General features: G+C 46.4%; 1 protein-coding gene across 2 annotated transcripts; it reads left to right on the top strand.

The window, feature by feature from the left end:
• Positions 1 to 284: 284 nt before the first annotated feature.
• Positions 285 to 12,987, top strand: LOC144723976 (CCR4-NOT transcription complex subunit 11-like). 2 transcript variants are annotated; one of them, XM_078602788.1, is made up of 9 exons: positions 285 to 591; positions 2,668 to 2,875; positions 5,112 to 5,158; positions 5,920 to 6,088; positions 6,656 to 6,805; positions 7,913 to 8,115; positions 8,611 to 8,813; positions 9,479 to 9,575; positions 10,074 to 12,987. In XM_078602788.1, the coding sequence occupies exons 1-9, from the start codon at positions 472 to 474 to the stop codon at positions 10,269 to 10,271; spliced, it is 1,395 nt and encodes a 464-aa protein (XP_078458914.1). In that variant the 5' UTR covers positions 285 to 471; the 3' UTR covers positions 10,272 to 12,987. The 2 variants fall into 2 exon arrangements, with proteins under 2 accessions (XP_078458914.1, XP_078458915.1); XM_078602789.1 differs by lacking the exon at positions 5,112 to 5,158 and having other exon boundaries at positions 286 to 591; positions 5,921 to 6,088.
• Positions 12,988 to 13,207: the final 220 nt, after the last annotated feature.

Consider the following 13,207-nt stretch of genomic DNA (forward strand, 5'->3'; position numbering starts at 1 on the left):
CCCCCGACCACCCCACCCACACCACCAGCCCCCCCGACCACCCCACCCACACCACCAGCCCCCCCGACCACCCCACCCACACCACCAGCCCCCCCGACCACCCCACCCACACCACCAGCCCCCCCGACCACCCCACCCACACCACCAGCATCCACACCACCAGCACCCACATGCACCCACCAGCACCCACGACCACCCCAAACCCACGGTGCACCCACCCAAAACCCACGTGCCCTTTCAACGCGCAATCCTGACGAACTCTCGCTCGAAGTCTCGCGAGAGCCCGTCGGGTGAGGGGGGGGCGTGGCCGAGCGTTACCCGGCGCTCTCGCGCGGGCGTTTGCGGCCTTCGCCTCCACTACCAGCGCCACAGGCCGCCGTAGCCGCTTCGCTCACCTCCCCCCCTCCCTCCCCGGCGTCGTTTCGCCCTCTACCTGGGGAGGAGGAGGAGGGTGCCGCCGCTAAACCGGCCATGACTCTCTCTGCCAAGGAGCTGAGCGCCCTCATCGAGCTCGTGTCGGAGGAGGCGAGCGCCAAGATGTCTCTGGAGTCGCTCTCCGCCGCGCTCGCCCACAGCGTCCCGCGAGCGCAGGTGAGGAGGCGTTTGCGTCGGTTACCCTCCCGATGGATTGCGTTTGTTTGACGGTGGTGGCGAGTGTTGTGGGGTGGGGGTGGTGTTGTTGATTGTGGTTGCGTACGGCAGTTGTTGATGGTGAGCGAGGCGGAGTGTTCATTGCAAGGCCCGCGGGCCACTGCGTGCCATTTCGTGAGGGCCACTGAGTGGCATTTCGTGAGGGCCCCCCCGACAATACACAGCCCTCGCAGGCGCTGGTGGTGGCGGCCCCTCGCACCGACGATGTTCTTCTTCATAGCCGTCAACCCCCCCAAGGCTTTTACCCCGTGTTCTTGTACGCGAGTTTTTAGGTCCATACGGCGTACAGGCGTTGCAATGTGGGCAACAAACAGCATCCGTGGTTTCTCCCCTTGTGATGTGACTTTGTAGGATGGACGTTGAGATTTATATGAGCACGGGGGTAATCGATAAGGTTTGACATGGGTCTGTAAAAAGGTAGGAGGCCCTGATAAGGGGTTGACATGTTTGTGTCTTGTCGGCGAAAGTGGATCTCTCCCCTACCCCCCTCTGAGAAATAGTGAAGAACAGTGGGATTAGATTATACACTGGTCAACAAAAAAAGCATTTTTTTCTGGCCTGGACTTTTGCAACTGTTTTAGACTAATTAAAGGGTGCTGATTCCAAATCTAATCTCAGATTTGCTCTATCACATCTCATTTTTATGCTATCGGCATACCCCATTTTCATTGATTTTACCCGAAATTAAGTCTGTCACTTATGATTGCAATTTGCTGCGAGTCAGTGACTGCTTTAGTGTTAAAATATGGTGCTGTAGTTTTAGGATAGTGTGTTTACAATATCATTTTATGTAGATATCCACATTTATTTAATATTTTTCTTCTGCAGTTTTTATTGAAAATGCAATATTTGATATCTCAAAAACCTGATGTGATAGACACAAACTGATGCCAGATTTGGAATCAGCACCCCAAAATTACCGTATAACCGTTGGAATACCTTATGCCAGAACAAGTGTGTTGACCAGTGTTATGGATTAGTTTAGTTTGACTTGCTGTGGTGGTGAATTGGTAGGGGATTCATTGTGGTTCTTGCGATGATTGCTGGATATGGCAGTGATGTGTAAACGGTTGCAGATATAAGTTAGGCTTCGTCACGATTCGGTATATTCCATGTGCGTACAGCGAGATTCGATTAATCGTTCTAGATTTGAAGATTTCGTGACTGCAAGAATCCATACTCTTTGGTTTTATTCGATAAAGTCACGTAGGTAAAAAATAAAATAAAAATGAAAACAACTAAATTAAATCACGTTTCGGGCGCAACACAAGCATCCGTCATCAGGTGTGTTTGTCCCCAGAGAGTATCGATTAATCATGTCATCTCTGCACCGTGTTTTGTCTGCTCTGTCCCGCCTGCATTCTCTCTCGTCTCGTTGGTGCCGTCTCATTATTGCTGACTCCCGTTTGGCATGAGGAACAAAAATCCATGCAATTGGCAAAATGTTTGAAAATAATTTATTCCCAGACACGAATAGACGTGCACACCGTGAGTGTTACGTAATGTATGTTGAACTTCTATCGCACTGTGCGTAGGAAACAGTGCTCATCAGAGGTTGCGGGGGAACCACAACAGATTAAAGACAAAAATGAGTTATAAAGAAATTAGTTTAAAATCTAGATTTAAAAGTGCATAACTCCAGTGGCTTCCTAATATCGGAAGGAAGAGCGTTCCAGACGGCCGCAGGTGCTCAGTCTCCACTCATCCCTGTCCTGGGTCATGTCCACGGTCCACTTCACAGTCCTTGCTATCCTCGTTCACCAGTCACTGTCAATCCGCCTCGCTCTCAGCCTGCCCCTCTATTCCCACCCTGGTGCTTCCATGTGCATCACGGTTCTTTTTTCGATGTGATTGTCTTCTCTTCTTCCCACATGGTTTATCCACCCGAGTCAACTTCTAGTACCGCCAACTCGGGGCTTCAAATTCCATCGCTGATCCGATTGCGTGATCTACAACCGCTCTCCTGCCGCAGTTCTAATGTATTCTAATCGCCGAATCTTTTGGCATCTCCCGCAGGTGTTTCGTGCCGGGGCGGCGCTGCTGGCATTGCTACAGCAGCCGGACCTTCTGCCCGGTGCCCCGCAGCGTCTTGCCGCTCTCTACCTCCTTTGGGAGATGTACCGCACCGAACCGCCCGCCGCAAGCCCCTTCGCCGCCGTCTTCGCGCACCTCCTCGACCCGGCGTCTCCCTCGCCCGCCGCTTCGGCGGTGGCACCAGCTGGAGGTGCAGCAATATCAGTAGCAGGGTCGTCCACAGCTGCTGCTGCTGTTGGGAGGGCAGGAGCTGCTGCCACTACTGCTGCAGTTGCACCGGCAGCAGGAGGAGCAGCGTCAACTGCCACTGCTGCGGCCGGGAGGGCAGGAACTGCTGCCACTACAGGTGCAGCTGCAGCAGGAACAGCAGCAGCGGCAGCAGCAGCGGCAACAGCAGGGATGGCACCCGGAGCAGCATGCGCGTGGTGCTAGGTGTTGGTGGTGCTGCTGCTATGCATGGTTTTTAGTTCATATATTTTAGTATACAGAAAATACTTGTATTGCAGTAAAGATTGCGCCTAATTTCAGTCGGGTTTGTTCAGGTCGATAACCAGGAAAAACATTCTGTACACCACATCAAGTATACATCTCTGTGACTAGCTACTAGTTACTGGCCTTCAGCCTACCAATGACTTGTAAAATAGTAATTGAAATGAAAATGTGGAAATTATACCACTACTTTTATGCCAAGAGTGTAGATGAGCGCTTCGCCCTACTCGGATCATGGATTGTTGAATATTATCAACCTCTTTTTATTCATCTCTCCTCACCCACGTGATGAATAGTGAATTAGAATGTGGAGTGTGTATTGGTTATGAATATTGTAAAGTTGAGCACGGTCTCCCCTAACCCCACCTGAAACTGTTGGACAGAGTGCCTCACAGACCCATTGCATGCAGTTGGCAGCAGACATTTAACTATTGTTCAGTTTGTTGACTAAAATAAATCCTTAGCTAATGAAGCAGGCATCAATTACCACAGTATAAAATAGTTGGTACAGATGCTGCATAACATTGTAGACAGCACCAGCAAGCCTATATATATAGGACCATATTTGGCGGTATCAGAAAATGCTGTTATCAAAAACATGGTCCTGTAAATTTAAGTGCTCAACCGGATCTGTTGATGCTTTCATCTTTGCATTGCCTTTGTGCTGTTCCTTTTGGCGCTCTCTGGTCTAGCACGGATGAGACAAGGCCATAAAGGAGTATCTCTGGTATAGGCCATTCGATTTCAAGGACAATGCATATATAATTATCAGAGCATGTTTGTGCGCATGCATTAACCACCACATGTGCATGCTTGATGCCTTGCAATAGGTATCTATTTGGTGTTTGAAAGGTTAAAGCCTATTATTTTTTCAAGACAATATTAGACAAACAAGACACTACAAACGACCCATACAATCAACAATGCAGATTGTACATCGGAACACTCTATACGAGTTAGTAGAACCAAGAAAAAAATTTGATTCTTGAATTCTAACCCAGGCTATTGTGTTATTCATATTTAGGCACTTTACCCCCTGTGTTTTATACCTTATAATCTGATGTATGCAAGACCACATTTGTATAACTTTAATTACACTGGGAAAAAACTTTTAAGAGCATATTACTTTCCAGAGCATAACAGTACCATGACATTTTATGAAATCACGGGGAAGTGAATCATTACATGTCTGTGGAGAGCAGTGTTATGTAAACTCGCAAGTAAATGGCTGAAGCCATACACGTGTTGTGAGTGGAGCTGATATGTGGTTGTAATACAGTCGTGATTCCATTGTCCTTTTGGTCCCCCTTATGTTGTGCAGCCTTCAAGAGCCCTCTTCTCTAACCTGTAATCATGTACAGCCCAGTTCTGAGCCCCTAAATGACAACACAACAATGGGATTGTGATATTTTGTGAATAGCTGACTGGTATTCTACTTATAGTAGCTTAGCAATGCATTTTTTTACATGGGAATCCACTAGATAAAAATACCAAATAATTGTATTCCCTTTTTGAGATTCTTAGCAAAGAGGTTTTGCAAGAATGCAAGCAGTGTACGCCGATACGTTTTAATTTTTTATGATTGGGTATACATTCTGTACGTTAAAATATTCTGGAAAAATCCTGTTTTTCTTGCACAACATGAAAGCTGTGGCTCTGACAAAACATGCCCTTATATTTTTGTGCAAAGCATGAAACGTGCTTTCGTTTCGCATTACACCCATGCAACTTGAACATTTCTCGCAATTTTTCTGAATATGAAAGGGCTCTTGAACGCCTTCCCCATGAGCCTCTTGATCTCAGGCAGGAGCATTTTTATTTCATACGATTAATCTTTTGAGCTAAACTATGGTAATATGTTATATTTATGAAATAATCCGTCACTATATAAGCTAAAACATGGTAAACTCTGTTAATGACATACAATGACTCCACAGGCCTTGAATTTGGTGGATACTACCAAAACTTCAACTCTTTCAACCATGGGAAGTACCAAAACTTTGTGTGCTTTTATCCAGAAAGGCCCCATCACTTTGTTAGGCTGCTTTTAGTACACACGCCTCCGATTAGCATGGTTGGCTACGTACAGTGCAAAAGAAGTTCAACATACATACATGCTTGACTTCTAAAAAAGTCTAAACCACAATCTGAGTGGATTAGGTTGTAACAGGAATTGTTCAGCCAAATAACACTATAATTATAACACGAACATAAAATTGTAAGTTTGTGAATTGTAATATTGGTTGTCAACTCAGGCCATCATTATTTCATAGTTGATAAAAAAAATGTTACTAATTCATGATCAGTCAACAAAGGTCATTCCATATAGAGACTGGCCCCTTGCCATGGGAATGTGATTTCCACTAACGTCTCCAGGTCACCAATGTAAATGAGTTCTTCCACCTCATGAGAACACCTGAGGCTCAGAGCCAGACGAAGGGACCAAGGGCATGTCACTTGTGTTATGGTCAAATAGGACTCCACACTTAAGACGTATGAAAAGGAAACCAGAGTGCCTGGGTTAAACTCACACAAACAAGTTGACCACTCTTCAGCCTGGCTCCAAATCTAAAACACCACTTAAATGCAGTAACAATTCAATGAAAAGCATTTATTGCCTTCTTAGCAACCGAGAAGCCGAGGCTACTCAGATCCTAAACTTCTATCTCATGCTCAAAGCCATCGGTGTGCGTCTTCCAGCATGCGTGTGTAACACGCCTGTCCTGTGTACCCGGCCTGTGCGTAGGCTTCCTGCCGCCCATCACGGGTGCCGAGAAGTTCTTCCTGTCGCATCTGATGCTGGCACCGCCTAGAGAGCTCTTCAAGAAGACCCCGCGCCAGATCTGTGCCACCGACATGACCACGGTGCCCTTGCAGCCTGTGGACATCAGTGGGCTGCAGTTGGCACTCGCAGGTGTGTATGCGAGCCAGTGATACCCTGCGCCATGTTACGAGAGCTCTGTACCGTGAATTACACAACGAGAGCCATGCAACTTCAATTGTACATTGAGCCCTCTTTGAAAACATGAATGATATGCTGAGCACTCTACCATGAATTACTCGCCGAGCCCTCTACCACGAATCATTCACTGTCCCCGTCTTAAATAAGTACTGAGATTGGTATGTGTGTTCAACTTCTTTTGCACCGTACGTAGCTAACCGTGCTAATCGGAGGTGGTGAGTGAGAATCGGTATTGGGGAGACGTGTGGGTGTTTCTGGCCACACCTTTCCTTTGTTTGCCCTGCCAGCCTTAATCCTTACTCTGCCCTTACAAACATGTTCTTTTTACCACGAGAGTTATAGTCTGTGATATAAAATAGTTTTAACAGGTTGAGAGTGAGCTTGTCTCGTGCAATAAAATTGTGGAGTGCATTGTTTTATTTGGTTGCACGGTCAATGTCGTGCGTGGGTGGTTGTGGCTCTTCTTGGGGTGGCCCATGCCACTTCACGGCATTGAGAGGCGTACGGTTTCTCTTTCAGAGCGCCAGTCCGAGTTACCGACCCAGAGCAAAGCGGGGATCCCTGCCATCCTGGCTGACGCGGATCCTGACTCCGGCTCGGGGCCTGACAGCACCATCGCCGCACAGGTGGCAGAGGCGCTGCTCACCGGGACTCACCCGCCCATCGACAGTATGTGTCCCGGCCAGCGCTCCTACATGACTGGCAAATGACACGACAGCCAACCCACAAAGAGCAGGAGTGGCCAAACCGCCTGATTCTTAAAAACCTCATACCAAGATGGAGGAGCCATGAAATAAAATCTTCATGTTGCCAGCGGTCGCAAGATGAACATTTAACTTGCAGTGGTCACGTGGTCAGTTCAATCACCCTGGTTGGCTGTGGAATTTTTTATTTGAGAAATCTGCAGACGTGTCCTAAGAGTTCTCATGTTTGGCTTCAATGCCAATGGGCGAGTGTCCCGGGCTGTTCCCATTTTTCCGTTTCAGATAAAGTTACGTTGAAAATTTGAAAATTAAGCGGCGTCTCTAAATGAGCATCACTTGAACTGTTTAGGAGCTACATGAACTTAACGAGTGGCATGCCACCCCTGTACTGTAGCATTGCCTCCTGGTGGGCATTACAAAGAGGTAAATGTTTCTCCCTGCTCGAATGGACATCTTTGAAAAAAAGCTTTCTAGCTCATCAGTTTCCTCCAGTATAAATACATATTCAGATTATGAATGAACATTGTGGCAGCTATTATCGCCACTGTGAATCCTGAACCAGTGATGGAAATGTATATACACAGCATGGAGGCCCTACATGCATCCACACTTTTTAACTCTACGGATAATGTGGATACGGTATTCCCTCGTTATTTGCGAGGGATGTGTTCCAAAGAATAGCACATTTTGTGGATAATGATTTCGAAAATGAATTACCTGAAATCATGAATTGCTTTAACTACATAAATAAGCTATTGAATACATGCCAATTATAACATCACCTAATCTCATCACTTTCTCTCTCGATGCTGTCGTGTAGAGTTCCAGATGTGATTTTCGGATGATAAAAATCGTAGATAGCAAGTTCGTGAAGAACGAGGGAATACTGTATCCACAGGACAAGCTATTTGGATTCTTGGGCAGTGTCATCCTTCAAGCACCACCTGCTCATTTGCCGCACCTCCGATTAGCACGGTTTGCTACGTACGGTGAGAAATAAGTTAAACATACATTGCCAACTACACGTGCTGAGGGATGAGGCTGTGCCAAACGGTGCCACTGTTGCCTCCAGGTCACCTGCGCCCAGAGTTCATCCGCCCGGTGCCACCGCTGCACGTGTGTGAGGACGAGCCGGCCTGGATTAACCCCACGGAGCCGGAGCACAGCGTGCGCTGGGACCGCTCCATGTGTGTGCAGAGCAGCGCCGGCCTGGAGATCAAGAGGCTCATGGGCAAGGCGTTTAAGAGCCCACTCACCGTGCACCAGCAAAAGCAGGTGAGAGGTTTTGTTCTGCATTGCGCCCGTGCTCGTACAAATTAAATCGTAGATCATCACAAATGGAAAAACGCACAGTAAAATAAATAAATAAAATGTTGGAATTACAATCTTTTATGCAATGTGGTAGATACATTTTAATCAAGTATAGATCAAAACATTTTTTATTCATGTTGTCCAAGAATATCTTTAGTCATAAAGCTCACCTTTGAGTAACATTTTGCAATATTACTTGGAGATTGAGGTATGCCTTAGGTGATAGGGGGGTGCTGGAAATATGAATTCACTAAACATTCATTGTGATTTACTTTGTAAACACTGGAATTCAAACCTCCCGCCAATTCCTAAGTCGAACTTCTCGTTGCCGCAAGGTGGACACTGGCAATTGGACGTCTGTGAAAAAGAGCTTCATAGCTAATCGGATTCCTCCAGTAGGAATAAATATTCTGACGATTCAGAATTGACACACTCCTGTGTTGCCTTGTGTGCATGCAGGTGCTGAACGAGCTGGAGAAGGACCCAAAGCTTGTGTACCACATCGGGCTGACGCCCAGCAAGCTGCCCGACCTGGTGGAGAACAACCCTCTCGTGGCCATAGAGATGCTGCTCAAGCTTATGCAGTCAAGCCAAATCACCGAGTACTTCTCCGTGCTCGTCAACATGGAGATGTCCCTGCACTCCATGGAGGTCGTCAACAGGTAGGGGAGGGGGAGGACTTCACTTTCGGGCGCTGGCTGGCGTGCCGGACTCGTTGTCGGAAGGCCATTCACCAATGTGGAGTTGGTGAAATGAGCACCGTTTTGTTCGGAGTCAAGCGCGTTTGTCACCAACAGAGTCTAGCCCAGGGGTTGGCAATCAAAATAACAAGAAGAGCCATTTTTTTCTTCCAATTTGGTAAAACAAACCCTCTATTTTGAGAGGCGCAAAGCAGTTCCTAAAGAGCCGCATGTTGCTGACCCCCCCCTGGTCTAGCCCCTTCCAAGGGAATGTGGATTTTTCACCTCTGGACATGGCTGTCAATCTAGGATGAGCACTGTGGTGGAATGAAAATATATTTTCAGCGATGATAAATGTGCAGCCTCTGCTTTTCTTTTAAGCCGGTTTTGTCATTTATGTTTTACATTTGCCTGTAGTACTGATACCTTGGCAAACCTTGTTCTTGCTTTTTCCAAACTAATTGCGATTATGTCCTTAGAATAAAATGTGTTATTGCGCATTCTGAAGCGGCTATATTGTATAAGTTTTAGCTCCAACGAAAACTTTGTTATTTTTTTATCAAATTTGAAACATATTTATTAACCAATCATTAGTAAATCAACATTTCATACATTTCTTGTGTGTGTTTATGTGAATGCATGTTCAGGCTAACAACTGCAGTGGACCTTCCTCCAGAATTCATTCACCTGTACATCTCAAACTGCATCTCCACCTGTGAAAACATCAAGGATAAGTACATGCAGGTGAGTCGTGGGCTAAACAGGCCAGCCCAGTAAATCAGGTGACATGCATGTTGCACTGATCACCATTGTACCTGTCCTCCAACGCAAACACTCACGTGCAGAAACCACATTGTACATTTGTTGCTTGTAAATTTGCTTGTAAATTTGCTTGTAAATTGCTAGGAATGTGGGGCTCATGGGCATGGCCAGGCAAGCCGGGTGTTATAAACGAAGCCCGCAAATGATCCCACTGTATAATGTCCTCATCCAAAGGAAGCCGCATACAAATACCCTTCACAGTTGAACTCCAGCTGTGGATGTTACCCGGCTCATGTGCATGTGTATAAGTACCTGTGATTGGGTTTAAGAAACAATGGTCAAACGTAGCTACATATAAACAGTGCACAGTTGGACTCCACTTGTGGAATGTTACCTGGCTCATGCACGTGCTTAGAGGTGGGACTTAAAAGCAAGGCCCCTCCGTGCAACAGTGGGCCGTGCCCGTCTGCTCGCGTGCAGAACCGGCTGGTGCGGCTCGTGTGCGTCTTCCTGCAATCGCTCATCCGCAACAAGATCATCAATGTGCAGGACCTGTTCATCGAAGTGCAGGCCTTCTGCATCGAATTCAGCCGAATCCGCGAGGCGGCCGGCCTCTTCCGGCTCCTCAAGACGCTCGAGTGCAACGAGGGTCCGTCCGACGGCAAGACGGGCAAGTAGCCGAGGGGTGCTCATGGGCGCCAAGCGTCCCACGAAGAGCATCCTCAGCCGAGCCCACCTCGCCATGTTCTCCTCCTCGTTGGACCCTGCAGATCTCAATTTTTGCCTCGTTGATGTGGAAAAATAAGGGTGGAATAAAAAAAAGCCACGTTGTGAAAACGTTTAATTCTTTCAAAAAACCCTGTTAAGAAGTCCGATTGAAACTGACGTTTAGCCTCCTCCGTGACAACTCTGCTTATGACACCGTTCTTTGTGAATTTTGTGGCAGTGCCAAGCGATGAATGTGCAGTGGTCACATTGTGATTAAAAGGGTCTTATTTGGCCTGTCAGAGGCTAAATGAAGAACAGGCTGCTAGACTCACAGGCTGGTATCCAGTGTAATGTAAGTGCACAGGACTGAGCTACTCCTTTTTGACACGTGTACTTTTTCATACAAACAAATAACTTTTTTCTATCGTGTATTGGAAAACCATTGTGTGCGGAAGAAAAGGTTGGCTTTCACAATGTTAAAGAATTGCAATCATCTGTCAAGTGTGACCTACGACTGTTAACGTTACCCTAGCCATGGTAGCAAGTTGATGCTTACAAAATTGGTGTGACATCCTGCAGTCAGTTGAGGGTTAAAACGAGCATTTCCCATACGTTTGTGGCTATAATACCGCTGCATGCTGGGTGGAGGTTTGCTGTAGTTAAGCTGCACAATGTCCATTGTTGTTTCTTCTCGAAGGCCAAGTGTAGCAATCAGTATCTTGGCTCACGGGTGATTGTCACTTGTCAGTTGCGTTGTGATTGTAGGTTTAACTTTGTCATTCCAAATGCTACAGAAATGTTCTGACCATGACCTCTTCTCCATTTTCCTTTCTCTTGCCCCTCCACTCCTTCCTGTCCCCTGCCATTTCATGACCCCAATGTGCCCCATTTACGGTCGCTCATTCCTAGACTCTTGCATGCCACTCCCCTACTAAATCACTACTTTTGTTAACAGTTTTAAACTATGTAAAGCAACTTTAGCTAAAGCGCTCCATAAATGTAACATAATACTGGTAGGAACCTCCTGGTTACACCAGCCCACAGGGGATTATTGTGTCCGTCGTGCAGGGAGGGGCTTGGTGGGGAGGGGCTGGGTGGGGAGGGGCTGGTCACCCCGTGGTGCCCTTATAAAACTCAACGTTTAACCTATTCACGCCAGCTTGTGCCCGCCCTCACAGTCGGGCATATTTGCGGAATACACCACGCCGCCGTTGACCCAGGCCATTGACCGAGCAACCCAACGTTCCAACCAACTCCCTCCGCAGGAATGTGTTAAGATATTTTTTAAAATCCCTTTTCACCAGGCCAACTATTGTTGCATGGGAAAGCTGAACACCGGGAAGAATGGTGGCTGGGTGTTTGCGAAAATGTGTAAAATCGATTAGAAATTATGTGGCCCCTAATCCCACGAGCAGCAACTCCGGTGCCCACTCAGCCACCACCACACGCTCCCCCAGTTCCCCACTAACACGCTTATGTTGCTTCCAGCTCCGCTTGACAGTATTAGCCTGTGCGCAGATATTGCATTATCCTTTAAATCAATAACACCTCGTGTACTCTTAAACAGGCTGTTCATTTAATATTAATGTGGAAAAATACAAAATTAATTCATCCTTCCCGCACTATTTATCACCTTGCCATGAATGTACCTGTAATTTTCTTACATCATCTAGATACCGGTGATAAAACATGTTTCCTTTCATCCTTAAAGCACACTCAAAAGATAAGCACTAATGTACTCGATATTGAGTATTAACTCCTGGCTCTATTTGACTATGGTAAATGATCAGTCAAAATTCAACATCTTTCTGCTGAAACCGCTTGGTAGCCACGAGCCAGTGATGTAAACTTTGCTGACTGCAGTATTGTTCTCACATCGCAGTGCAATTCAATCCCAAGTTCTCAATCGGTGACTGGGCAGCTTCTACTCAATGTATGCAAATCATTTTAACCTCCCACATAATTCCCACACTACTGTACCAACCACACTGGCTCCTGGTCTACTTTTGTTTCAATTTCTCACTCGTCTAAAAATGTTGACATGGTCTTGCCCCAACTTATCTTGCTCGTCTCGTATCTTACCGTCTGCCGCCCTGCGCCAAATTTCGCTTTCTTTCCTTTTTCCCTTGCTCCTCCTCACTGGAACAAACTTCTGCTGCACATCAATCGGCGTCACTAACCTGCTTCCTTTCATCCATTAAAACCCATCTCTTCTTCCTAGCCCATCCTGCTGATCACCAACTACAAGGCATACCCCAACCTCTAACCCCCTCCCGCCTGTTTGCCCACCTTTCACCATAACTACAGCATCACTTTTAATAACCCTCCTTCATCTCAATGACGATCTTGCATACAATTTTAGAATTGCTGTAAAGCTTATACAAGATAAGAAATCGAAAAAAGCACAGTCGCGAACGTGGAGCTCTTCAGAATGGGTGCCTGATAGGTCGCGGTTGTAGTATTTGGCTCTCGGTTGCGATCTCATCCCATGAAGCGGTGCACTCTTTTTGTAAATTGTGAAGAGTATCTTTAGCTGTGCACGTGTATGTCCTCAAGAGAACGTGGACGAAAATAACACATTTTGTTTTACGTTCAATCTGAAGCCATTTGGATGATCGCTTTCTCTGATACATTTTTCTTTTTTTCAAATAAAATTTCAAGTTTTGTCTTGGAGAGTGAACCATAAGTGTTCGGTTGCCCGATTGACAGCATTACATCGATCACTACCACTGGTAGCACTGTATTTGTTTCAAGGCAAACCCTTCGGCCATTGACTCCGCAGAAGCATTATGGCCTGTGAAACCAATGATGCCAGTGTTATGACAAGAGCTATGATAAACGTAATTCGAATCGGTGAAGTCAAAACTACGGTAGTCGTGGGGTTTGCATTTTGTAATGAATGTTAC

The sequence above is a fragment of the Lampetra planeri genome, chromosome 19, assembly GCF_965212315.1.
Source record: "Lampetra planeri chromosome 19, kcLamPlan1.2.h2, whole genome shotgun sequence".
Lineage (NCBI taxonomy): Eukaryota > Metazoa > Chordata > Hyperoartia > Petromyzontiformes > Petromyzontidae > Lampetra > Lampetra planeri.